At 37.2% G+C, this 26,251-nt stretch overlaps 5 protein-coding genes across 6 annotated transcripts; 2 read left to right on the top strand and 3 right to left on the bottom strand.

Annotated features, from left to right (window-relative positions):
• Positions 1–481: 481 nt before the first annotated feature.
• Positions 482–2,832, bottom strand: LOC132177304 (cytochrome b-c1 complex subunit Rieske-4, mitochondrial). Its single transcript, XM_059589567.2, has 2 exons — positions 2,494–2,832; positions 482–1,365 (listed from the first exon to the last, which is right to left on the bottom strand). Exons 1-2 carry the CDS (start codon positions 2,687–2,689, stop codon positions 716–718), a joined length of 846 nt encoding a protein of 281 aa, XP_059445550.2. The 5' UTR covers positions 2,690–2,832; the 3' UTR covers positions 482–715.
• A 963-nt stretch (positions 2,833–3,795) lies between these two features.
• LOC132177761 (glycine--tRNA ligase, mitochondrial 1) lies at positions 3,796–8,160 on the bottom strand. 2 transcript variants are annotated; one of them, XM_059590206.2, is made up of 9 exons: positions 7,565–8,160; positions 7,045–7,427; positions 6,772–6,889; positions 6,424–6,618; positions 6,079–6,303; positions 5,650–5,709; positions 5,417–5,497; positions 4,914–5,319; positions 3,796–4,245 (listed from the first exon to the last, which is right to left on the bottom strand). In XM_059590206.2, the coding sequence occupies exons 1-9, from the start codon at positions 8,057–8,059 to the stop codon at positions 4,013–4,015; spliced, it is 2,196 nt and encodes a 731-aa protein (XP_059446189.2). In that variant the 5' UTR covers positions 8,060–8,160; the 3' UTR covers positions 3,796–4,012. The 2 variants fall into 2 exon arrangements, with proteins under 2 accessions (XP_059446189.2, XP_059446190.2); XM_059590207.2 differs by having other exon boundaries at positions 7,045–7,437; positions 7,565–7,717.
• A 2,946-nt stretch (positions 8,161–11,106) lies between these two features.
• LOC132178867 (E3 ubiquitin-protein ligase ORTHRUS 2) lies at positions 11,107–16,547 on the top strand. The gene is given in 10 exon segments (XM_059591440.2): positions 11,107–11,915; positions 12,582–13,114; positions 13,423–13,548; positions 14,199–14,298; positions 14,395–14,456; positions 14,566–14,668; positions 14,774–14,918; positions 15,057–15,274; positions 15,652–16,150; positions 16,153–16,547. Coding segments are annotated over 10 exon segments (2,301 nt in total). The 5' UTR covers positions 11,107–11,426; the 3' UTR covers positions 16,179–16,547.
• A 936-nt stretch (positions 16,548–17,483) lies between these two features.
• LOC132179828 (integral membrane family protein) lies at positions 17,484–21,973 on the bottom strand. Its single transcript, XM_059592610.2, has 5 exons — positions 21,665–21,973; positions 19,744–20,107; positions 18,374–18,444; positions 17,897–17,995; positions 17,484–17,787 (listed from the first exon to the last, which is right to left on the bottom strand). Exons 1-5 carry the CDS (start codon positions 21,911–21,913, stop codon positions 17,689–17,691), a joined length of 882 nt encoding a protein of 293 aa, XP_059448593.2. The 5' UTR covers positions 21,914–21,973; the 3' UTR covers positions 17,484–17,688.
• Positions 21,974–22,285: 312 nt separating this feature from the next.
• LOC132179841 (F-box/kelch-repeat protein At3g18720) lies at positions 22,286–23,559 on the top strand. The gene is made up of 2 exons (XM_059592630.2): positions 22,286–22,329; positions 22,444–23,559. Exon 2 carries the CDS (start codon positions 22,463–22,465, stop codon positions 23,405–23,407), a length of 945 nt encoding a protein of 314 aa, XP_059448613.2. The 5' UTR covers positions 22,286–22,329; positions 22,444–22,462; the 3' UTR covers positions 23,408–23,559.
• Positions 23,560–26,251: the final 2,692 nt, after the last annotated feature.

Below are 26,251 nucleotides of genomic sequence, written 5' to 3'. Positions count from 1 at the left end.
TTCGCTTACTCTCTGCGACTGTAATAAAAAAGAAGGCTCTCGATCTCTCTATCGAATCGAAATTGCCTTTCTGATTAAATCCCTCATTGAACCAAGGTGAAATTAGAATCTGAAATGATGCCTCAAAATTGTCATCTCATGAACACGAGTTCTTGAAATAAAAAGCTGTCGCCCGATTTAGGATTTGATCAAATATGGGTCATGACAGGTCTTCCCGTCTTAGCATGACGAACTCATTCAAATGAAATTACAATAAGGTAGTTAATGGTCATGCCGTGTACTCTCTAACATGGAGTTTCATTGAGCACGTCTTCATTATCTTTCAAACATCTTCTATGCACGTCAGTCAAGAACCACCACCATTTTGGGTTGCACCGTCCACAAATGCAAGGGATTATACTAGTACAACTACAACAAATCATCTAACACCAGAAATCTGCACACGTTTCGGTTATTCAATAGAACGAAAACAACCTAAAAATTTTCATCAGAAGCCCTCCTGTATTATTCAGAACGCTGGGACCTTGTCCCGAACTGGCAGCAGCTACAGTGTCAAACATGTAAAGCATAACTGAACAGGGAAAAAATAAAAAATAAACAAAAATAAACATTTGTTTTCGATCAAGTCATCAGACTTCTCCGGAGTAAAGGAAACTATCTTTATGAGATCTTGCAGTGACAATACTGCTCCAAAAAAGAAATCCCTAATCAACTCTCACCCTGACCCAACCAGTAGCTTGTTCTCACTCAAGAAGGTGTAAGTGGGTACCTCCAAATTGTATGGTGCAGGCCCCTTGCGAATCCTGCCAGAAATATCATAATGTGATCCATGGCATGGGCAAAACCAACCACCATAATCACCAGCATTTGGCAGGGGAATGCAACCCAAATGAGTGCAGACCCCAACAACAACAAGCCATTCTGGATCCTTAACCCTCTCAGAGTCTGGTTGTGGGTCACGAAGAGATGAAAGATCTACACCATTAGCCAACTCAATGTCCTCTTCAGTTCGTCGCCTAATGAAAACTGGCTTCCCACGCCACTTCACGGTAACAGTAGTCCCAGGCTCAATGTTTGAGATATCAACCTCAAGGGAAGCAAGGGCAAGGACATCTTTGCTGGCAGACATGCTCAGCACAAACTTGAGGATTAGCAGCCGGATCAAGGAAGCATACACGAACCTGCCACCTGTCAATACAAAATAGGCAAATGCACGCTTGCTGGGGTCACCAGGTGGATAGCGTTCATGGTTGTGCTCATCATATACAATTTTTGAAGTAGGGTTCTTGACAGCTTCCACAGTGGCTGGGAGTTCTGAGATCATGCCCACATCATGTCCTGGGGTGAGGGCTTCCGTAGAAAACTCTGGAGCAATAAACCAAATTTAGGCAAAACTACCAGACGCTATTGAATCTCATAGAAATATTTTTGAGTACCAAAACGGTAATAAACCATCACGATAATTTCACTATCCTAAAGAGCTCCCATTAAAAAATAAACTTCACCAGGAGAAAAAGAAAGGGGGATGAAGGAAATTTCAAATGTGCACATGATTAATTATTAGCGTAAGAAATTGGTCCTTGCCAAAATATTACCATAAGAAACGTAAACGTCTCTAGGATTATCACGAGAGATTGTTTTTAAATTAACTGCTGAATAACAATACAGATCTCCTTAGGCTTCAAACATGATACATATACTAACACAACATGTAGAGTATATTTGTGCACATCTGTAGTTTAATCAAAGCAACTTAGTTCAAAATTTACCATATGCCTCAGATAAACGGGTGAAAACTGATCTCAAATCCAGAACTATACAGAAACACATATCTGAAACTGACATTGACTCGCATACATAACAGCAATAGCCAAACCATCCCAAGTATAATCGTTATCAAAGTTTCTTTATAGGATGCAATTCTCGCATTTCTAATAGAAATAGTAGAACCCCAAACTCAAGATTTGACTATAAAATGATTATCAGATTCTTAAACCGATTCGGACTAGTGGACCAACCTCTGTCGAATAAGAAATGTGAATGCACAAGGCAAAAAGTTAAAACATACTCTCGAACAGCATTCAATCATCAAAAAACTCCATCGCACGTTAGCATCGAACACTTCAATACATGGAATGAACGAATTATAAGAACAAAAGCAAATAGCACATAAACAATTGAAGCTCATTATTCCTAACAATTCTGGTTTTTCGAAATGAATAGGTTAGCTCAACTACGCCACTTCAAGATCATCTTGCTTCAACATTTACCAAATAAATCGAAATGTAGAAAATCTGAAAAATCTTAAATTTGTCAACATCGCCATTCTTATCGTTTTCTACGTCTCCTCAGCAAGCAAAAAGAGGTCAAAAAAAAAAAGAAAAAAAAAAAGCCTAAATTCACAGCAGAAAACAAAGAGCCTGATCAAATAATATATATGCATAAATATAGATATGATGGAAAGAAAGAAAACCCTAAATCTGAGGGGCTGACCTCGGATGATATGCGGAAAGCGGGAATAGAAGGAGAAATGAGGGGTGGAGATGATGGATCTGGAAGAGCCATCGGAGGATGAGTCCGAGTCGGCGTCGTTTATAAAGGGATGGTACCCGTGAGAGACAAAGGCTGGGGTTGTCTGCGACGACCTCCATGCCAGAGATGATAGCCTCCTCCCCGCCACTCTGAGCATCTTCTTCTCCTTTTTACTGCGCTTTGGGGTTTCACCGACCAGAGAGCAACAGAGAGAGAGAGAGAGAGAGAGAGAGAAATGGTTTCTGTCCGTAAAATTTAGGTGCAAATTTTTTCAAGGGGAAGACCCTAAAGAAGGGGCCAGAAAATGAAATGAATGCTGCTGCCGAGAACCCGACGTCGTTTAAAAGTTGTGCCGCCAAGGCAGGCCCGAAGCAAATTCTACACACGGAAGGAATCATTATCACCCTTTTTTTTTTTTTTTTTCTTTTTTTTTTTTTTTTCTTTTTAATTATTATTATTATTATTATTTTAGAAACCCGAATTTTCAAAAAAAAAAATATCTTTCTCTCTATTTTAATGAATAACTTTCACTAGTCAATTTTTTAGCTAAATTTAGAAATTATGCCTTATTTTTTGGCTCTAACAGTTATGGTAAAATAGAACTTTTCTTATAACAACTTGTAAGTAATAATATATTATAATTTCTCTTATTTTTTTTCTACTTTTTTAATATTTTCTCTCCCCGAGAAAGAAAAAGAAATGATAAAAAAATAATAAAATAATATTTAATTAAGATAGTTAAAATAAATGTTCAGTGAAGTGTGCAATAAAAAACTAGTTAAAATAAAAAAAAATATTTGTATTTTGAGTAATTAAATTAAAAACTCTTGCTCAAGATCCCCTTAGTTAGCCATTTTATTTATAGCAAAAATAGCTAGCCAGATGGAGCTATTTTTTGCCCTTTTTTACTGTAAGACTAATCAAATTAACCTTTGATAAACCCGTTGAGAATGCTCTATTTGACGCACCTGGAAATGGTAAAGTCAAACTTTTTCAGAGCGAAGCTCATCGTAAAGTTTGGAAAGCAACTTTTTACGCCAAAAACTCTTGAGAAACATGTTATCTAAATGGCCAATACAAAATTTATATGTGCAACAATATTGTAACAATTTCTACAGCTCGCTCGAGCTCCGTCATACAACTTGTGGAAAATCGTTACGACTTCCCACCCACGAGGCGCACACAGGAATACTTCTATCACCTCAAAATGCCAAATAACAGTCAACCGCCTAAGTTACACAGAGCAAGGAATGGTGGCACTGATTTGCACGATAGCCTGCTTTCCGCCAGACCGTACAAAGCACATTGCTAAGAGAAACATGAAACTGCCAGATTCTGCTTAGTAGATACCTATACTTCTCATAATCATATAATTGCACATCACAATGCAAAAATATATTCCAGAGGTCAGTATGGAGTAAATGTCTGGCTGAATAATTTAAAACAGGTATCACTTTAATGGGTTGTTCCCACTCAAACTTCACTCATCTGCAGATCCAGAGGAATGATGGGGAAACGTAGACCACACAACCGCCCATGTCGTCCTTCCGTCAGTTACCTCCTTGACAACTGATGCTGCCCTTTCCACATTGACACGAATTTGATCCTTGCTGTCCCTCTCCCGGATTGTCACCGAGGATATTGAATCAACAGTGATTGCAAAGGGTACACCAAGTTCGTCAGTTCTTGCATATCGTTTACCAATTGAGGTCCCTGTAAACATCATTCCAACATACAGACAATCAGTAAAAAGTCCATATTTACATGCATTTGGCAGCATTTTCTATCTCATAATTTTTTGAGGCAAAAAATCAACCTTTCTATTGCGATTGGAGTTATTGCAAAACAGAGTAAAGATATTGCAAGGTCATCACCCAATGATAAAGATGGAAGTGAATTTAGGGAAAGAAAAAAAAAGATGGAAGTGAAGCCTAACTATTAAATCCAAAGATGAGTTTTGATAGGCTGATTAAGTAAACATTTTTGGAATTCCATGTAAAAGTAAACAAATAAATGATTTACAATGCTACGCAGATCATATGGAGTTTTAACTCTCGAGGGTAGTAGCAATGCCTCCCAAGTGCTTCCCATGTTGCCTTACACACACAATGCCTGGATAAAAATAATACATCCACACACTTCGATCACTTGGACTTCTAGACAACAGGGTAATTATACCTAACTTTAGTGGAAGTACATAAGTCACTAGTTTAATACTATGGATCACAGAAATGGATGAAGAATTGACAAATTACAACTTACATATAAACATATGCGATCAAACAAGCAGATAAGACCACATGCCTATACCAATGTCTATCTTCACACATTTACCCAGTGACCCAATCGAACCAAAGCAAATCAATGGAAAGACAAAATACCTGTAATGTCTATCTTATGTGAGATTCCAGCTGTAGTCAATGACTGAGAAATGACCTTTGCCACCTCCTCATACTGTTGATTCTGAACAAGTGGGAAAACCGTGCATTTTATAGGTGCTACCAGAGGCGTAAAACGGAACACATTAAGCTGTTCATCCCCAGCTTTACTTGGCCTCATGTAGAAAGAATGTTCAAAAAGGCAAAATATTATCCTTCCAATGCCAAAGGATGGTTCGATCACAGATGGTGTGAAAACTCTCTGGTGTTCTTTCTTTATCTCTCTAGAAATTGTGACCATGTTCTTCTTAATGGTCACGTTTTTTTCAAGAGTACACACATAAAACTCCATCTCTCCCTTGGATTCCAAAGTGTCCTTCATTCCCAAAGCATCTTTTTCATTCATTGCCTGACGTAAAAAAGCAAATAATATATCAAAAGAATGCAGGCACAACATTTTCTAGCAATCATGGCATTAACCAAAGAGGGGCTATTAAATTGTTTACCTCCAAAGCTTCAACCACCATCCTTTGGTTCCCTTTGAATGCGAGGCCCAGCTCTTTTTTCACTGGATTGATAAATAGTTTCTGAAATTATACACCACCACTCAATTAATGTTAGCCTATGTCAAGCAGGTGGATTAAAGAGCCTCTTGGTGTCTTGTCAGATAAGTCATGCACTCATTTCTATAATACTAATTATGACAATGATGTGTATGGTTAATAAACAGAAGCGCTACCTCCACTTCTCTGGGTTCCGGGAATTTTTCCTGAGCCACAAGAGGGACACCACTTTTTTCCTGTCACAAATCAATTAAACAATACTCCATAAGCATGTAATATTATTATTTCGAGATACTAATGCAGATACGCTTAGCATTTTCTTTTATGTAGAACTTTTTCCAAGTCTGTGTACTGTAGCAGATATGGTGTTAACAGCGAGACAACAGAAGAATCATCTAACTGATTATGATAAGTATGGAGGAGGGTCAGACCACAATAGCAAGCTTTTGGAACAACAATGTGGCTAAATAAAATTAAACAATCCATTTCATTTTTAAGATCATGACATCTCATCGTTATAGTGATTGGAGCTTAAAAAAATCATAACCATTTAGACTTTCTGACTAATTACAAGAATCCTGAAATAATATCAATCAAATTCTTACCGAGTGAGCACGCAAATCATATGCAGACCTATCTGCAATACCAACACATTCAATCCACCCGTAGGAACACTCAATCTCAGCATCCCAACAGTCGGCGGCATAGTGGGCCATTTCGTTGGCAAGATGCTGCCGGAACCGTAAACGGTTTTTGTCTATACCAAGGCGAGTTAAGAACAGATATACTCTCCCAATGAAGTACCCAAGAGTTTCATTGTTGACAGTCCCCTAGAAAACATTTAACCATAGCATTGTCACAAAATCAAGCAAGCAGAGAAAGCAGAAACAAAACCAAACCAAGAAAAAAAAAAAAAAAGGGATGTAAAAGCAGATATTCTTCAAACCAACCCTTGAAACTGCTTCACCCAGTGGAATTCTCTTTGCAGCATGGCCAGACATTTGTTCTTCTCTTGGGAACATCAGAAACTCCAAGTTGGCAACGTCTGAGAATTTCGGGTGGGCCTTGTTTTCAGGATCAACAAAGTGCTCAATCTCCGCTAGTGTGAACTCACGGACTCTCAGAAGGCCTTGGCGAGGAGATATCTGCCCATATGATAAAGCACTTTTAGATTAGCTCTCTCGACGCAAGACAACAGGAGTTGGAAAACATTCTCAGTCCACACAATATAGCCATTTGCATAAAGAAATATCAGTATTAACCCAAACAAAGGCAAGCCCACACACACAAATTTTTACCTCATTTCTGAAAGCCTGACCAATTTGAGCTGCAGCAAAGGGTAGCTTGTTCCCATTGTAATAGTACAAATCCTTAAAATTAACAAATATGCCTTGCGCAGTTTCGGGACGCATATACCTGCAAACAATAAGATCAACCAAGGGTAAGCCCACAAATTCAAGAGATGAACCAAGTCGACCAAAAGAGTCGACCCCACCCCAAAATAAAAGGCTCTTATCAGCTTTTTGACATAACCTATCTCACACATATTTCTATGCCTATCCAATACTCACCCAGGACTCAAGCCAGATGGCCCTATTGAAGTTTGAAACATTAAGTTGAATGGGTAAGGATCAGAGAGCGGGTTCTTCGTGTCTGGAGCTATAATGCCATACTCATTGATCTTTGCACCCAGCTCTTCGGCAGAGAGATCGTCCAATACCGCAAGTACGCGTTTCAGCTCCGCTGCCTTCTCTGGACTTATGCTGAGGTCTTTCTGAAGCTTCTCGTTGCAAAAGTCCTTGAGCAAGTGGTCTGCACGGTAACAGGTCCCGGTTTTCTCATCCTTAACCATAAGGTCTGTGAATTTGTCAACATGACCGGATGCCTTTAGAACTATCTCTGGTGTCACACATGGGCAGTCCACTTCCAACATGTTCTCCTCTAGCACAAAATGCTGGAAAAAACTACAAAATGAACGAGCTGATTTTGTTTTTAAGTTCTGTTTGAATCTAATTCCTAGCAAAAAAATTAACGTTTTGGTTTATTTTGGAGGGTAATTCATATGTGTTAGAGAGAGAACTTTGGGCTTACCTGGCGCCAGAAAGCGAGGACGTTAGACTTAACGGCACAGCCCGGAGGGCCATAATCGTAAAGCCCAGCAACGCCGCGATAGATTTTGAACGACGGAATATAGAACAAACGCCGTTCCAGAGTGTTCACCACCGCTTGACGGAACGCTTCCCTATTGAGCGAGCCCTCGCTGCCACTGAGAGCGGCTTGGAGCTGCCTCTCGATTGAAGCCTTCTCGAGCTTCAACCCGTTTAATGCTTCGATCGCGGCGTCGATCTCCGGCTTGGCAGCACCGGTGGATTTCATCGCCCGCAATGCGTTGCCTTGTGCTTCGACGACTGATTGCTTCTCGGCCAGAGCTTTGCGGAGAATCTCCTCGGAGGCGTCCATTGCAACCGCGCGGCGGCTGAAGAGGGCGTGTTGGGCTAGTGTTGAGGAGCGACGAGTGCGGAGCCGAGAGAAGAAATGGTGACCAGATGAAACAGATGAGGATATCAGAGAAATGAGTGATCGCATGCGAGCAGTGTGGGCAAAATAGCTAGGGTTTTACTAAAAAAGGCGTCGTGGATTCTATAAGGGAACTGTTTGTGGAGAGGGATAACGCAAGCCCACTCTTGATGCAACATTACCCTGCACCCGATGCGGATACAATACGCTGTTTTTATAGGATAAATGTTTCTTATATTTAATAATAAATAAATAAAAAATCCTAATTTTTTTTAAAAAAAGGAAAATCATTCCGGTTTCATTAATAGAAGAATGATCATAAACATAAAGCTCTGAAAAAAATCATAGCCGAAACTACGGCTTTACAATATCATAGATACATACATAACAATCTTATATTCAAGATCAATTTATGACATCAATATCCACTAACCTATGACTAATCTTCAGTTGTAAAAACTGATTTGCTCTAGACATACAAACTAATATATAGGTAGCAGCATCCATCCTCCTTAACTTGCAAGTTAGGAAATTATTTACATCATCAACCCAAAAGGCCAAGACTACAAAATACATCGAAAAAATAAAGGAAAAATAAAGCAAAGGCACAAAAGCCTACAAAACACCATCAAAGAAAGGCTGTTGGAGAATTCTGGCCAAAGCGCGAAAAAACCACTTGCAGGCGCGTGCCAGTCACAATCTGTCGAGGGTTGCCGGAATCAGAAACGACAAGAGCCGTTGGAAGCGGGCAGGGCCGAAGGGCTCTGTGGAGGGGCGCGTGTCAAGGTGAGTCTGACGAAGGGACATAAATCAAGTTTTGAACAGTCCGATCCAAAGAGTCTCGTCTACCTCAAAAAAAAAAAACACGACAGAAATGGTAGACAACTCACCCAGCTCGGTGGTGCTTAAGCATGTAAAACAAAAGAAAAGTAAACAAAAAAAAAAAAAAGGGGAGGGGGAAAAGAGCCAAGGAGGGGGGAGGAAAGTTCTCCCCCTTACGCCCACTCCTACCTACTGTATCTAATAATATTAAAAAATCCTAACTCATAAATAATATATCGTCTCAAGTGTTAGATTTAATAATATCATTTATTACTAACTAACCTGTAATTTAGTAACTAACACCATAAGTTATAACTAAGGAAACAACATAGTTATGACTTATGATAAATACGTTTTAATCAATTGATTTATCGATATGACTTTCAAGTCACTTTAGGGAATATAGTGTTTTTTGGGCATTCATATTATCAGAAATGTGATTATTTTCATGTTTGAGAATGATTAAGAATTTGATATGATTTTTGAAAATATAAAATTCTTATATTTAATTTACACATAGTCAATTATTTAATCTTCTCAAAATATTTTTACATTCTCTTTTCAAGTTTATAAAGCTATTTGATGTAAATTATTAAACAAAAAAAAGATTGGAAAACAAAATTATATATAAAATGTGATTTTTCTTTCATTTCTTTTTATATATTTATTTATGCTATTTGATTTATTTTCATTATAACCAAATAAAACCAAATAATTTCGATTTTTTTATGGAATTTTTATATACAAATTTTACATTAACAACTTTTTTTTTTTTTTGTTCGTAATCAAATAGTTCTCAACTTTTGTGTACAAATTTTACAAATAGTCATAATCAAATTCAAACAAACTCACTAAAATAAGTAATAATAACAAAATTATCACATAATCTAACTTTTATTATATAACAATTTATACAATGGAGAGAGATAGAGATTTTTAGGATTGAGGATTGTGGTTTAAGTAGTGTTTAACGCATGCACAATAAAAGGTTTAGCGCCTTATTAATCAAAGTATGGAATGTTAGCATTATTGTCTTCTAAAATAATAAAACATTATCAAGAGCAAGAAAATGTGGATGCTCACCTCTTTATAAGCAAATCTATATCATCTTTTTGTATTTTGGTTACCTCTAATTGACTGCAACCGAGTGACATAATATTTTAATATTTTCCAAAATCTTAAAAATTTATTTCAATCTCTATCTAACATACGAGGAGAGTCAGGAGACTATTGAATGCGGACTAAAAGCAAGTTTGGTACGCCTAATAATATAATGGAATAGAATGGTTATTTTTATGAAATAATTACTATTTTGTTTGGTTGCATTCTATTTCATGGTTGTTGAGAGTTGCACAACGACCCTTGTGGCCACTCGAGTGACGTTTGGGGGATGGCCACGACCACCTTTGTGGTTCTTTTAGGATGGTTGGCCACCAAATTCTTTATTTTTTAAAATAAATACTGGGAATTGTAAGAATTTTGACTCAATTATAATGTGATAATACGTGTTATCAGCAAACTAAATAATATGAATAGTTATTTCATTTCAATTCCTTATATTCTTAGTAATAACCATTCATACTCTTAAAGAAATTAGTATTTCGTACATCAAATATGTCATAAATTCTAAAGATTTACTCAGTGTAATACCTCAATATATTATATAAGATATAATACGGTTCATTTTAAATAAACAACTTAAATGTGACAACAAATGATATATATATATATATATATATATATATATATATATAAAGAAGAAAAAAGAATTAAGGATTATGGGAGAGCAATGCTATATAGTATATACAAAATTTTTATGTCATAGCTCTTCCATAATACTAATGTGATAGTTTTAACAAATCTTTAAATTCTTTATTTTTATTGTTTTAAACAATAATTTATCTAAGGATTAGTTGTGCCAACATTAAAAGATAACTACGAGATAAAAATATAATTTATAACATTATTAGAATGGCTGAACGCCTTAACCACCCATTAAGGTTTGTAAGATCATCTATTTTATATAATTATTAGTTAAAGTTAGTGTATTTAACCATATACGTGATGATGACGTTGATGCGACATTTAAAACTTTAAATAATATAATTGCATTGACTTCAAATAAATGGAAAAAAAAATCTTTATTTGTCAAAATAATATAAATAAAGTGGTTCGGCAACCCCAACTATTTTTATTTATTTTTGGTTTGTTTGTTTGAAGCAAATAAAGTTTTATCGTTACGATCTGAACCATTCATCATAAATTTAGATAAAATATATGAGATATGGTGCAATATCCCTCAATCCGAATTTAAAAATATCAACTGTAACCTTCCATCTCAGGCACTGCCTCTTCGCTGTAGATGCACTACAGGCCAGCCATTAGTAGTGAGTCAGCACTCAGCAGCTATACACACCATTCCCGCGCCAGGAAACTTTTCCATTTTTAGTGTGAAAGAAGAAGAGGGAAAAGTTGAAATTTCAAAATCCAATTTGCCAAACAAATTCCCCTTGAAAGACCCGCTTCACCTCCCATTCTCCCACCACACCACACACATCCAGGCGATCCCTACCGTCAAAATCATCGTCGCCTCCGTCGCTCATCGTAAACCTCCATGGCATATGTCAGAGAGCTCCCGTGCGACGGGGACGGGATTTGCATGGTATGCAAGAAGAGGCCCACCCCCGAGGAGACCCTCACGTGCAAGACATGTGCCACACCCTGGCACGTCAACTGCATCTCCTCCCGCCCTGAAACCCTAGCCGATGCCCTCCAATGGGAGTGCCCGGACTGTTCACAGCTTTCCGATCTCCTTCCGCCGCCGATGGACGGCGAACCGGTCGTCGCCGGAGGATCGGGGGGTTCCGGAGACCTGATCTCGGCGATCCGGGCGATCGAGTTGGACCGGTCGCTGACCGAGCGGGAGAAGGCAAAGAGACGGCAGGAGCTGATGTGTAGAGGCGCGGGACCGTCCGATGGAGACGGCGACGCGAATTCCAAGAAGGGAAAGGAGACAATCGACGGAAATAACGACGTTCTTGGCATCATCGATAGCAGTTTCAACTGTTCGTTTTGCATGCAGTTGCCGGAGAGGCCTGTCACGGTGGGTGCTTTCGTCTGCGTTCTTTTCTAGAATTTCTGGTTCTGTTTGCCAAAATAACCGTTAATCAAATCACACTGTGCAAATGCATTGCGTAGTGGGTGTTTGCTTTCCAGTCCGCACTGCATTCTCCGTCGTAGATATTCGATTTTGTTGGGTTTCTTGTGGAGTATCTTTTTTTGACAATCCTCTTGTACTTTCGGTGGTTTTAATTGTGAACAAAGACGTAAAAACACGTGAAACGCTGTCGTTTTTTTGGTGGGGCGCTGTTTAAAAAGGAAATTCAGAGCTGAGAAAACCATCGCGGAAGAGTTCAACTGGGGTTTTCGCTGTTTGGAAGTAATTAACAGCTCCTGGGCCTCTTCCATATATAATGTCCTAAGTTGATTTAGTGCTATAAACCATCAAATGCTATTCTAGTAATTAATCCATTCGAGGTTCAAGAATTTTATATAGATTACTTTCCATTATGATGTACTATTTGAATTTAGCACTGTCTTTTTTGTAATTGTCTCATTTACTTCTTTCATTTAGTGCATTTGCTGGTTTAATATTAGTTATTATACGCGTTATGGTTAAAGAGTAATTGGGTCGTAGTTGTAAGAGGCAGTTTCAAGGCTGTTTCTGATTTTGGAACACGTTTACACTCCCACCTTTTCTGTGTTTCAGACTCCTTGTGGTCACAACTTTTGCTTAAGGTGTTTCCAGAAATGGATTGGGCAGGGCAAGCGCACTTGTGCAAATTGCCGCCATCCCATTCCAGCCAAGATGGCAAGCCAACCTCGGATCAACGCTGCGCTTGTCATTGCCATCAGAATGGCAAAGATGACGAAATCTAATGCTGCAGGAGGCCCACCAAGGGTTTATCATTTTGTCCGTAATCAAGACCGTCCAGATAAAGCATTTACCAGTGAACGTGCAAAGAAACGTGGAAAGGCTAATGCAAGCAGTGGAAAGATTTTTGTCACAGTCCCCCCTGATCATTTGGGGCCAATCCTTGCAGAAAATGATCCAGGGAGAAATCAGGGCGTGCTGGTGGGGGAGAGTTGGGAAGGTAGGCTGGAATGTAGGCAATGGGGTATCCATCTTCCTCCTGTTGCAGGGATTGCTGGGCAGTCGAGTTATGGTGCCCAATCAGTGGTCCTCTCTGGAGGCTATCAAGACGATGAGGACCATGGGGAGTGGTTCCTTTACACAGGGAGGTATATTCTTGTCTGCAGGATTGATGCTCATACTTGATTTCTGCCTTTACTGTCTATTTGGCTTGCTTTTCACTGTAATTTTATTCTTAGTACAAGACAAATTCCTCAAGTCAACAAGTTTCATGCATCTATGTGGAGATTTCATCACGTGTTTGTATGAGATAAAGATTTTTTACGGTGTATTTTGGTCGCAGGAATGGTAGTCTTGGTTATATCAATTGAAATTGAATAGTGAAGTTGGGATGTGCATTTTTTGTTCCTGGTTTGCTGCTCATGTCCTAAACATGTTGTCCCCCTTCCCTGTACAGTGGTGGAAGAGACCTCAGTGGCAATAAACGTACAAACAAGGATCATTCTTTTGACCAGAGATTTGATAAGGTGAATGAGGCATTACGAGTAAGTTGCCGGAAGGGTTATCCTGTTCGGGTGGTAAGGTTAGTCATGTTAATTAAGTTTTTGATAATTTGGTTATTATCCAACTGCACGTGGGCCTGTAATTGCTAAGGCTTATAAAAAATTTCTTACATGTAGAAAACCTCTGTGATAAGTTACTTGCATATCAAATCCCTGTATCTTCATTTTATGGATTAAACATCAAAAATAGAAAACAATGCTTCATTGCCTTTGATGTCATTCTATGGTGGTCATCTAGTGTGTGCAAATCAAAGTCACAGGACAATTGTGGTTTTCAACTTCTGTGATTTTTGGTAGCATACACAGCAAAATGTTAGACATCAGCAAAGCTAATCAGCCTATTCATTTTCATTTACATTTTGGTTTCCTTTGAAAATTATAGTTATTGAGCTTGATATACTCTCAAAAATGGGGGGTGGGGGGAAGTTGCATATACTCTCTTTGCAAAAAGTTTCCCAAAAGGTTGGGTCAGCTAACCATTTTACTATTGTACTTACATGAGAATTTCCTTAACTACTGAGTAGCAATTGCCGTTTTCATTATCAGTTCCTTAACAGAAGATCATCTTACTATATGAGATACTATTTTGCACAAAACTGTTCCTGAAGGTGTACCTCTTCTACTTCTATCAGAACATTTTATCTTTTTCTTAATTAGTTTTTTTGGGCAGGTCTAACAAGGAGAAGCGCTCTTCTTATGCCCCGGAAATAGGATTACGATATGATGGGATTTACAGAATTGAGAAATGCTGGCGGAAAAATGGGATCCAAGTAAGATACTCGTGGTTGAAATAAAAATACATTGAAATAACCACTTGGCCTGTGTTCTTGCTGAACTTGTTCACTGATGAATGTTTATTGTATTAGGGATATAAGGTATGCAGATATCTTTTTGTTAGATGCGACAATGATCCTGCCCCATGGACTAGGTCTGTTATTTCCATTTCCACCATCTCTCTCTCTCTCTCTCTCTCTCTCTCTCTCTCTGAGTATGTGTGCGCATGTGCATTGAACTTAATTTTTGGAGATGAAATGCAGTGATGATCATGGGGACCGTCCAAGACCATTGCCGGTCATTAAGGAGATAAAGGATGCAATTGACATAACTGAACGGAAGGGATCTCCATCCTGGGACTATGATGTAAGCTATTGTTCTTTTACTTTGCTGTTGGGCTCTTATGGTGTTTTGCTAAGCTGCGAGCTATGGATTTTCAAATGTCCTAAAATGTTCCATTTTGACTCTCAGGAGGAAAAAAGTTGCTGGATGTGGAAGAAATGTCCACCACCTAGCAGAAAGCAGGTTGATGATGGAGATTCAGATGGTGGGAAGAGAACAAGGAAACCGAAACGGCAAGCAAAAAATATGTCTGTAAAACAGAAACTTCTAAAAGGTTTCTATTCTTGCCTAATTCACATTTACTAGCTGCATTTTCGTCACTCTATTTTGATGCAATCATTATGATCTTGTTTTAACCCACTATACTGTCCTATTTACAAAGAAAATTGTGGTTGTGTAATTGACCATGCAGAGTTTAGCTGCCATATCTGTCGGAAGGTGATGTCTTTCCCACTTACTACTCCTTGTGCTCATAACTTTTGCAAAGCTTGTCTAGAGGGTGCCTTTGCTGGTCAATGTTTCATGAGGCAGAGGACATGTGAAGGCAGGCGAACATTACGAGCACAGAAGAGTGTCATGAAATGCCCTGTGTGTTCAACTGACATAGCTGACTTTCTTCAGAATCCCCAGGTATGCTAGGCAGATCTATACACTCATTTGGATTTTTAACATCAGGTTGACTACACAACGGAATAGGAACACAGATAGATGGATCTTATTAGTAGTTGGTTGAGTTGAGTGTCTACATTTGGTTACCCGGGAGGATGCGGCTTGGGTATGCGCTTAAGTTTTCCATGGAAGTTGAACTAGTTTATTCTGTCCTACATGGCATTTATAATGAATTGATTGGATTCATAGTATTTGAGTTAAGTGGTTTGTTTCTAAAACTTGTTTGTCTTAGGACAATTAATAGATGACATCATTTTTGCCTCTTTTTGTTGAAATTTTTGGTCAAAATTGTAAGGAGTTGTAGAATCTTATTGATGATATCTGAGTTTGTGTCACAGGTTAACAGAGAGCTCATGGAGTTGATAGAATCACTACAAAGCAGAATTGTAGAGGAGGAAAATGTTGAGCTGAGTGAAGAAGAATCACAAGGAAGAATCGTAGAGGAGGAAAATCTTGAGGAGCAGAGCGAAGAATCTGATGGCAGCCATGAGAATCTGGATGAAAGCGAATTGAATTGTGCAATTCTGGAGGAAGTCAAAGACATAGCTCAGATTGAAAGTGGCATCCGACAAGCAGACAAGCCGAAAAAAGCAAGAGGTGGCAAATGTACATTAAAGCGTGGTAGAAAGGGAAGGACATCCCCTAAGCAGCCTGATGCTGCTGATGTCGAGAATGGTGTTGATCCTCTGAAACCTAAAATGGCTGACAGTAAAGAACCAGAAGATCCTGCAATACAGAGCAAAGTCCGGCAAACTTGCAAACGGAAACAATACAAGCATGGAGATGGAGGCAACTCGTCAACATTGGCTCTTGAAGTGAAGACCAGAAGCAAGAGGGCTAAAATGCAAGTGGTAGAATGAATTGATTGCCTGTCAAGTCTGCTTCATGTTCGAATGACAATTAGAGCTTGATATCATGCCTTTTGTTATTTAGTTATGGTACCTTGCCATAGTACCTTTCTTCTCTCTCTCAAATTTGGTTGGTTGGGGAAAGATGAGCAGTCAAAAGCTCTTCTTTGCCTAGTTGCAGAGCTGGTGTCATTGTACATTTTTGCAATTTAAGAAGTGTAATGCTACACTCTCACTTTCTCACACCCATCTCCACTCTTCCTTAAAGATTTATTTAAAATCTAATGGTGGATTTTAAAGTCATGTAAGAGTGAAAAAATGGGTGTGAAAATGTGTGTATCCATGTAACATGGTACTTTGAAATAAATCAAACCCCATTGCTCTTTTGGAAAGGAAATGATTGCAGGTCGATGCCTCAATGACACGACACAACATGATCCACGACAAAGAAAACCTCCATTTTAACAAATTTAGATGCTTCTATTTGGCTGTCGTTACTTCTCAGCCAATCTTTTTAACTTCAAGATGTTAACTTGAGCTAGTTGCTTGGCCGTTGGAAATTCTGTAAAGGAACTTTGTTGAATGCTCATGTATTATCTTAATAGTCTTTACTCTGTAATGGTGTTGGTTCAATAAGCGATTTTTTTTTTTCTTAGCAATGCATTTTATTAGTAAGTGTAGAAAGTTGCAACCCTAATATACGGGATACATATATATATATATATATATATATATATATATATATATATATAACCCCCCGCTAATGATTAAAAGAACACAAATCTACTTCAAAAAAGTTTTTTAAAAAATGATATTGTACACCCTGGTCCATATATTAAACGATTTAACCAAAATGTTTCTCATGACCCTCAAAACATCTTGCATTCGTTTCTCCATATGCTCCTCATTAAGAGACAAAAATAAACCATGAAATACCTTTAGCGTACCATTTGAGGGGCGTCAATTTGCCTGTTTTCTCAAAACTAGTTTATATTCGATCATCTAGGAATTGACATTCAAACATCATAATAAGGGTCGTCATGACCTCACAAATAAGCAATTGACGTGCCCATAAGCTTAGAGAACCAAATGGTAGGCCTAGAATATGACATCCAAACATCATAATGTTGAAGGTTATAAAATTTGATGTGGGATGTTCAACCCCCAAATTTACTTTTTGCATATGATATTTGCAATAGTGAGAAAAAGAAAAAATCTTGCTTGCAGAAGTAAGAAGAAAAGATTACAAGTTCTACCCTTTAGGTGTTGGCTCTGGTGGGATCAGGTATTTATTCGATTGGTCCCAGGTCAAATTCTTGAGAGAAAAAAGAAAAGAAAAAGACATTCTAATTGCAAGCAAGATATTTTTTACATTCTTCATGCGTTTAGATTAATGTTATGGGTGTTGTATAGAATTTACATAACATTACCTACCTCAAAAACCTCTCTCCAATTCATACAACCTCCTGTCTAAATCAAGGTGTATTTTTTTTTTTGTTCGGCTCACATCTCATCCTAGTTAAGTTGCTAACTGAACTTTTGTTGCTCAAGTTTCTCAAGCAAGACTTTCTTCTCATCTTCCGGCAGAGAATTGAACATGAAAACAGATTTGTCACCAATGTCATCCTTGAAAACAAGAGTGTATCAGTAATATGCCACTGACATTGATGTTTAATATTGTAAATCTTACTTGATAGGTAATCACTAACAGTAATTTCGGTAATTGAAAGTTTACCTTAATTGGCTGGGTAAACTTCCTTCCGGCAAATATCACAAAAAGGGCCATCCATGAACCTAGCAGAGTAAGTTTTACTCCATCATCCATCAAACCAGTCTGTGAATTTCAAGTGTAACCCATTAAAGGTCTAAACAAAGCAGAACTTAAATTCTTGGAATGGAAGATGAGAGAGAGAGAATCATAACAATCCAATTTTCACAAAAAGAAAAAGAATAGATGAATAAGGCAGACTTGTCAAACATGATGGTGTGCTACAAAAAGGGAAGTCATAGGAAGTATCTATCAAATAGCAAGTCAAATTCCTTTTGCACATATATGTGGTGTTACAATAGTTATTTAATTATGGATAAGGTACCTGCAAGGTGCATAAAACTGGTCAATTTTTTTATTTTTTATTTTTTTGAAGAAAGAATTGTTTATGTGCTCTCATCATATTGTTAAAAGGATTATTTTGAATAAATGCAAGAAGAATACCAGGTGCCCAAGAAGAAGTGTTGGTATAATAAATGTGAGAACTCCAGCTTCCAGCTTTCCATAGCAGAGGCCTGTTTGGAGAAAATGTCTGAAACACTTACTATATGCTGCTAAATTGTTCCATGGTACATACAACTTCAAAAGCCATAAAAATATAAAATAAACAAAAGAGCATACTGCAATACGAACTTACATTATTATAAGAAATCTCATCACTAAACCGTTGATCCTAACATTGTTAAAAAAATAAAAAATAAAAAAAGATTTATGTGAGACACTCAGAGAGGTTTAATTATCTTACAACAGTTTCTGTTGTTACTTCACAATAATCCAGAGAATGATTAAACAAACAGTATCCTTAATTTATATGGCAAAAAAACAGTGGAAAAAATTTCAAAATTATAACTTCATTTTGAAATTGATTTATGAATATTTCACTACATAGCGATCATATACTATAAACAAAGATCATCCGTTATAAGATAAAAAAACATCACACCCCATCAATTTTTTTTTTCAACAAACAACTAAACACATAGACCTTATTAGACCAACTCAAACTCAAACTCCTAGAGACAATGCAGAGGATGATAAGCACATGAGGTAATAACCCGTCAGACAAAATGTGAGTTTGAGGGTAATATGATGAGTGACAGCACACGTCATGGGTAGTGTGGTGGAAGAGGTGGTAGAGGAAGAAGGAGAAGTAGTAATTGAAAAAAAAAATCGACGTTAGACGTGTTAAGGCTCTAATACCATACGTTAGTCTTCTTCTTAATGCTTATCATCCTCTGCATTGTCTCTAGGAGTCTAAGTTTGAGTAGGTCTAATACTTCATACTTTTAAGTTGTTAAACACTGAAATTGACACAAAGAACAAAAGTAAAAGGATTTCAACCAATTAAAGCAATGAAAATGAATTGGATTGATTCTCATCTTTCTCTTTGGCACAGCGGAGAACATAAACAAGAGATTCTAATGATAAATTACGGTTGAGATTTAAAAACATGAAGGTGATTCAAAAGTGTTACAAAGAAACTGGAGTTATGTCAAAAAGTCAACCAGTCTACATTGATGGCTCAGCCCTTGCCAATTAACTGAAGGAAATACTGAAGCTCAAACTCTTCCTTTTTTGATTCAACCATTTCAAAAAGGAACCTGAATTTTCCAAGCGCATGAAATTTGACATTATACATTAACACTATCAGTTGAATATGAATTGAATTTAATACCGGACCAATTTCACATATCAAATGATCACAAAGAGTGGGGGGTCAGGCTGCAGTATTGTATGATAACTCATTTAACTTGAAACAGGACAGCGAATAAGAAAAAAAATATGGTTACAATTTAAATTAACTGCAATATTACCTTCTTTGAAGACAAGTCCTGTCAGTGATGCAAAGAGAGGACCAATAAACCAGACAGCTGAGGGGTTATGGATGACATATTGTATTAAGTTTTCACCAGCTGGTAGAGCAAGGAATGTGTAAGTTGCCAAAGATCCAACAACACCGAGAGCCCATAGTGCTTGAAGAGTACGCTTGATCTCAGTAACATAGATGTGAATCAAAAATAATGACAAACCCAACCCACTGGCCCCAATCGTATAAAAAAGATTAAGATTTTGCTTAATTATATCACTTAACACAGAGTCATCAGGCAAAAGTGCAGCTGAGGCAGCAACTACAAATGACACAGCAGCAGTCACCAATCCTGACCTGTATAAAATAACCTGTCACAGCAAGCAAAGTGTCACTAAGACACTCAAGTGCAAACCCCCACCACCCCATAACAATATCCGTGCTTCTAGTCTAAGGGTTGCAATTCGTGTTCGTGTGTCGGGTTCAGATCGTATCGAAATATGGGTATAAAACTATATAGGTCAACCTTAACCCAGTCCATTTAATTAAATGAGTCAAACCCCTAAATCCTAACCCACTAATTTCATGTTAGGTTTATGTTGGATTCGCAGGTCATATAAAAAATTGTCAGCCCTAATTTCTACCTTCATACATTTCTTATCCGTTAATATATTTAGAGAAATACTACATGAACTCCGTCTTTTACACTCCAAGTGTAACGACCCAGGGAAAAGCGCTACCCACATCTGCGCTATTACTCCAAAAAGACTAGTCAATTTAGAGTTTTCATAGAATTCATTATAAAGCCCAGTTTCACCTAGTAACTAGGCAATGTGGGACTTAGCACCCATGACTATTTCTGTAAATCATCCACTCTATGTGAGCTTTTTCTCATCTTCCCAATATGGGATCGGGGTGTTACAAACTCCCCATCTTAAACTCCTGACGTCCTCGTCAGGTCCACGTCATGCAGTGCTCTAGTACCACATGAGCTGGCGTTACTAGATGGCTCTGATACCACTTGTAACGACCCAGAGAAAAGCGCTAGCCACATCTGCGCTATTACTCCAAAAGGACTAGTCAATTTAGAGTTTCCATAGAATTTATTATAAAGCCCAGTTTCACCTAGTAACTAAGCAATGTGGGACTTAGCACCCATGACTATTTCTATAAATCATCCACTCTATGTGGGTTTTTTCTCATCTTCCCAATATGGGATCGGGGTGTTACACCAAGTGTTTACTCCTAACGTGTCAATTGCATAAAGAGAGTACGCAGATGGTATTAAAACAACATTGTAGCAGAAAGTTGACGCGAAAACTGCCATATTAGGGAGTAAACACTTGAAAGTGTAAAGAGGGAGTTCATGTATTATCTATTTGCATGACACAAGACCTTGTGTTTAGTTTTCATATTTACTTCAAGATCGGCACTGTAGAATTTGAACTTATGTTTACTTCCAAAAAATTAAACGAATTAACAACACATCTTATGCGAATATAAATTAAGACAATCTTATAACACCCTTTATGGCTCACATTAATATTTTCCAGAAATTGTTTGATATCTAAAATTCTAAACATAACACAACATCAATCCCTCCGTCTGTTAAGGTTCCTAAAACTTTTGTTCTGAGTAATGAAATTCAATCATCAAAAAAAAAAAAAAAAGTTCCTAAAACTCTAACCACAGATACAGGCATCTCGATCGACCTCATTACCATATGATTCATATATATATATATATATATATATATATATATATATATATATGCAACCAACACTTGGATACTAACAAAAGAGAAAACTCATATCAGATGCCCAATAAAATGATTAACAGCTTCAATTGAAAGGCGCGCACGCCCACAGAGACGTACACATGCAAACAAAAACTGAAAATGTTACAAACAAGACAAAACGTGTATGCACCTCTCTAACGTCAGAGGGATCAACCGTCCAAGGGCTGTAAATTCCCTGATAAACCGTCCGATCAGAGGAGCTCTCTCCCAGAGCCTTGCACTTTACCGACCCAGTTCGAACCGTAACCTTAGCTGCTGCTACTGAAGAGGAAGACAGTAGTGAAGGGTACGAAGTTCTAGAATAATCATACCCACTGAGCTTCGGGGGACTGATGACCGCCATGGTTGCTGCTGCACATGATAACACTCGTGATGCCATGTCCGTGTCCTAGAATCCACAACGTACGACTTCCTCGCGAATAAATTTCGGCCTCATAATTAAATCCGAAAAGGAGACGAAACGGACCGCAACTCTTTGGTTCGGATTAACACGTGTCGCAATCCCCCCAATTAATATCACAATCCAAATCCTAATAGGACACAACCAAAACCCGGAACAGACACCTAAAAAAAAAAAAAAAACCCCGGAACAGACGGTAGCTTATTTGGCTTGGATTGTTTACGTGTCGCAATCCCACTGGTTAACCACACTCTGAATTCTAAAAGGAGACGAACTCCATACAAAAGTATAAAACAAGCAGTCTACACAGTTTTTTTTTTTTTTTTTTGAGAAGCAGTCTACACAGTTTTGCAAAGCATTGGAGCATCCGAAGGGAAGAAAACGAACAGAATCAGGTACTCTCTCTCTCTCTCCTGTTCTTGCGCAAGTTTTCAACTAATTAGTCTAGAAAAGTATTGCTTTTGCGATTGCGAAGATATCAAATCATTGATCTTATATTTTCTCTACAGTTACTACTCATCAATCATCATGGGTGCAATTTTCGAAACTGAAGAAGAAGAATCAAAGATCAACGAGAGCAAGAATGTTGGGTCTCCAACAAAGCCACCATTGCTGTTCTTTTTTGGAGAACTCTCCGGGGAAACCAAGCATGGCTTCTTTGACCCAATACGACAGACCTTCGACGTCGTTCACCTTCAAGAACTTGAATGTCAGGCAGAGTGTCTTGCTTCTCGATACGGTTGGCTACTCATATTATCAAGAGAAACCTCTTCTCTCTTTTTCTTCAACCCCTTAATGCGTCGAAGAATTGATCTCCCGTATAGCAATCGTATCATCACTGCCGCGGCATTCTCTGCCCCTCCTACTTCCCCTAATTGCACTGTTTATGCAATTAAATCCACCACTTTCAATGATGCATGCGAGCTTCATATCGACACTTTTCTTATGGGACAAGAAAGCTGGATCCCCCATTCATATAAATCTACTACAAAACCCCTCATAGGTAATGTTGTTCAAGCAGTTTGTAGCAAGGAGGTTTTGTACTGTGTGGATTCACGCGGAAGAGTCGGTGCCTTTGATGTGAAGATTGGGAATTGGACCCTTTTTCCGAGCAAGGAATTTCAGAAGGTTTGCACCATTTCTCTGGTGGAATTCAATGGAGATATATTTGCAGTAAAGAAAGGAGGTTATGGTGTTATTGAGAAGCTTTATAAATTGAGTATTGAACATGGGATGGCGGCTTGGGAGGAGGAGAAGGACTTGGGTGATTTTTCAGTGTTTGTTGGTCCATATGTGTCATGTGGTGTGTTGGCTCCGAATGAAGAGACGAAGGAGAAGCTTTTTGTTGCCGACTGTAGACCCGAATCCAAGTGTGTCGTCTACAACGTTGATGGAATGGACTACAAGAAGGCTAGCAGGTTTATTGGCGGATCCTTCAGTTGGTGGTACACTCCGGTTTGGATTGAAAGGTGAAACAATCTCGTCGGATTGAAGAAGCTTTTTGTTGTTGTTGCCAACTCTGATTTTGAAGAAGCTAGCTTCTTGTTTTTTAGTTTTTGTTATTTTGTTTTAATTTTCCGTAGAAGGGCTTTCTATTTAGTTTTGATTTTTTTTTTTCAGTAGAAATAAACGGTGTAATTAAAGATTACTATTTTCCATATTATATTGAATGCTTTTGTTATGGATTGATTGCTTTAACATTTAAGATTATTATTATTGGAGGAGTTTTTATTTTCTAGGAATCTAGTATATATATAAAAGAAATTGCTAGTCTTTATTGAATTTTTCTTGGTAAAATTGACTCATGTATGCATAAAATCTACCTGGGTTTAGAATTCCATTGTGGATTTTTGTTTAAAAAAAATAAAGAAAGAAAGAAAAAAAATTGTAACCGGGGTTGCTAATTGCTATTCGAAGCTAAGTTGTGATTGGTTGGGTGAGCATGGCGTTGAACCATTTGGACATTAGAGAATAGAGATAGGCCATAGGCGTCTATCAATGGGCCTTGGTTTTGAATAGTAAGCTTCATGGCCGGACAGCATGTTGGACTTTGTTATGATCCAAATTAGTTGCATACGCATGCCCAAATTCACCCAATGCACAACTTTCTAGACTTTGGACTATTATTTGTCCCAAACAAAAGGTCTTATGTGTATGTGGACAGAGTTAAAATTGGCCCAAGACCGGTCTTTTTTGGAGCATTCAATTGGGCTCAACAAATTCACTCTATATTTTAATTATAAAATTATTTTTATATATATATACTTTTAATTACACACTTTTTTTAAAACACTTATATTCCGCTCTATATTTTAAACATCTACCTTCACCATTAATACTTAGCTTCCCTTCACTCGCGACGGAACCCATTTGGATTGATATCTAGTTCCACTAGTGGCATAGGCAGTTTGATACATATCTAGGCATATAGGTGCAAATTATAAATGATAGAGGAAAGACAAAGTTTTGTTATATTAAAGTAATATTAAGATAATTAAAAGTGATACCCTTCATTTATTTGTTTACATGACCGTAAAAAAAAAAATGGAGATTTTAACTAGTGACTACCAAATTAAACTATCCATCAGAGACCTTTTGCTTTTCTTAAACACCAAATGAGTATGTTTCATGTGATTTTTTATGAGTTTATTTATTTATATTTAAGGTAGAGAATGAGCTGCTAATGCTTTAAGCCACTTCACATTAAATTTAGTCGATTTGAGCAGCATACAAATAAGCAATGGCGGGCCTAGGATTTTAGTTCAAGAGGGTCAAGATTTTTTTTTTTTTTAATTTTTTTTTTTTAAATGTATGAATAAAAAAATAAAGTGGAACAAAAAATCATTAAGAATATTAAAAATAATTTAATAAAATTTAATTATTATTTAAAAAATATAAATGTAACTTATAATTTATTTTGTCATGCCTAAAGTGAATTTTTTTATTCAATTGATTACGAAACTTTTCAAAAAAGATAAATTGTAAGAAGAATCATATAATTGCAACTTGCAACTTCTTGATTAGAGGTTCACATAATCATATAATCACAATTCGCCTCAATGGTTTAAATATATACTTTAGCTTTTATTTGGGTAAGCGCATTAAATAAAAGTAATTTTAAAAGTTCATTTTGTGTCTCTTAAAAAATTATGTGCATTTTTTTTTTTTTTTTTGTTGACATGTCCACACAAGAAGGGTGAGGGAGAATTCGAAATTTGAACTAGTGACACCCGCCTCATGATAAAAAAGTTTTGATTATTCTTGAAAAGTCATCCAGTCGGTTCACTAAAAAACAAAAGAAAAGAAATCATGAAATGAACTACTTATGCACTTTTTTGCCCCCACTAAAATGCGTTAAAAACAAAACAATGATACTTTGGATAAAACAGAGCGTTTGGAGTCTACGAATTAAAACAAACGAGTTTGTGGCAGCCAACCTAACAGGTCAACTGACAACAAAGCTAATTTAAATGGGGCGTTTTGAATACATAAAAATCAGGAAAGCTGTCATCGTCTTCAACACTTTGTCTAACCTAAAATCCAGGAAGGCTGAAACTGTAACAACAAAAAATTGTTTATGGTGCCACATGAGTTGTTTGCGGTTTGTCCCTGAATTCTAATGAGCTGGTAGTTGAAGGTAATGTCTATTGCCCATTATAAATGGTTGAGAGTGGACATTTAGGGTATATATAAGATTTTCTACCAAGGTTAAGGGAAGTTTTTAAGGGTTGAGGGGGCATTTTACCCCTCTCGACCCCCCTCCCTCGGCCTATGCGAGTAAGCATTAGTAATTTCAGTTGATGTCATCCAAGTCATTTAAATATTCTATTTCAGAATTTCAAATTTGAATTTAATAGTTTTTTTTTTTTTTATAACATTTAGTAAATGAATAGTTCTGTACTAAATTTAACACGAGTAATCATATATGTTTTTCTTATGTCATTTAAAAAATGATGTGATTTTTAAAATTACTATTAGACTTATGATTTATTACTATTAAATTTTAATTAAATAGTATTTTTAAAAATCTTCTTATTTTTGAAATGACAAAAAAATAATAATAATATTTTTTTGAACATTACTCGAATTATAATAACCGCTCATATTTTTCTTTTTCGAAATGATTGAATCAGAATTATGAGATGCAATTTCTTTTGCTCCGATTTTAAGAATTAAGAATGGGTGTTTGTTATTTTGGAGGGACTCGGAATTCCCACGTTCCTTTGCTTGCAAATTGCGACGAACCGTATTTGATGGAGTTGGCTTTTCAAGATTTATCATGATTAAGGCTGGTGAGTATTTTCTTTGAAAAAGAAG

This window comes from Corylus avellana, chromosome 4, assembly GCF_965113065.1.
Source record: "Corylus avellana chromosome 4, dhCorAvel1.hap1.2, whole genome shotgun sequence".
Lineage (NCBI taxonomy): Eukaryota > Viridiplantae > Streptophyta > Magnoliopsida > Fagales > Betulaceae > Corylus > Corylus avellana.
The sequence above is the reverse complement of the archived record's forward strand: the minus strand, read 5'-3'. Positions and strand labels throughout refer to the sequence as shown.

Excerpts from the sequence above, each read along its gene's own strand:
- LOC132177304 (XM_059589567.2), bottom strand. The coding sequence starts at position 2,689 with ATGCTCAGAGTGGCGGGGAGGAGGCTATCATCTCTGGCATGGAGGTCG. Across the intron at positions 1,366-2,493 it reads CTTTCCGCATATCATCCGAG|AGTTTTCTACGGAAGCCCTC; the intron begins GTCAGCCCCTCA and ends TTATTGCTCCAG.
- LOC132179841 (XM_059592630.2), top strand. The coding sequence starts at position 22,463 with ATGGGTGCAATTTTCGAAACTGAAGAAGAAGAATCAAAGATCAACGAG.
- LOC132179828 (XM_059592610.2), bottom strand. The coding sequence starts at position 21,913 with ATGGCATCACGAGTGTTATCATGTGCAGCAGCAACCATGGCGGTCATC. Across the intron at positions 20,108-21,664 it reads ATCCCTCTGACGTTAGAGAG|GTTATTTTATACAGGTCAGG; the intron begins GTGCATACACGT and ends TTGCTGTGACAG. Across the intron at positions 17,996-18,373 it reads CACTTCTTCTTGGGCACCTG|ACTGGTTTGATGGATGATGG; the intron begins GTATTCTTCTTG and ends TGAAATTCACAG.
- LOC132177761 (XM_059590206.2), bottom strand. The coding sequence starts at position 8,059 with ATGCGATCACTCATTTCTCTGATATCCTCATCTGTTTCATCTGGTCAC. Across the intron at positions 6,304-6,423 it reads TGGGTGAAGCAGTTTCAAGG|GGGACTGTCAACAATGAAAC; the intron begins GTTGGTTTGAAG and ends AATGTTTTCTAG. Across the intron at positions 5,320-5,416 it reads TGGTGGTTGAAGCTTTGGAG|GCAATGAATGAAAAAGATGC; the intron begins GTAAACAATTTA and ends TTTTTACGTCAG.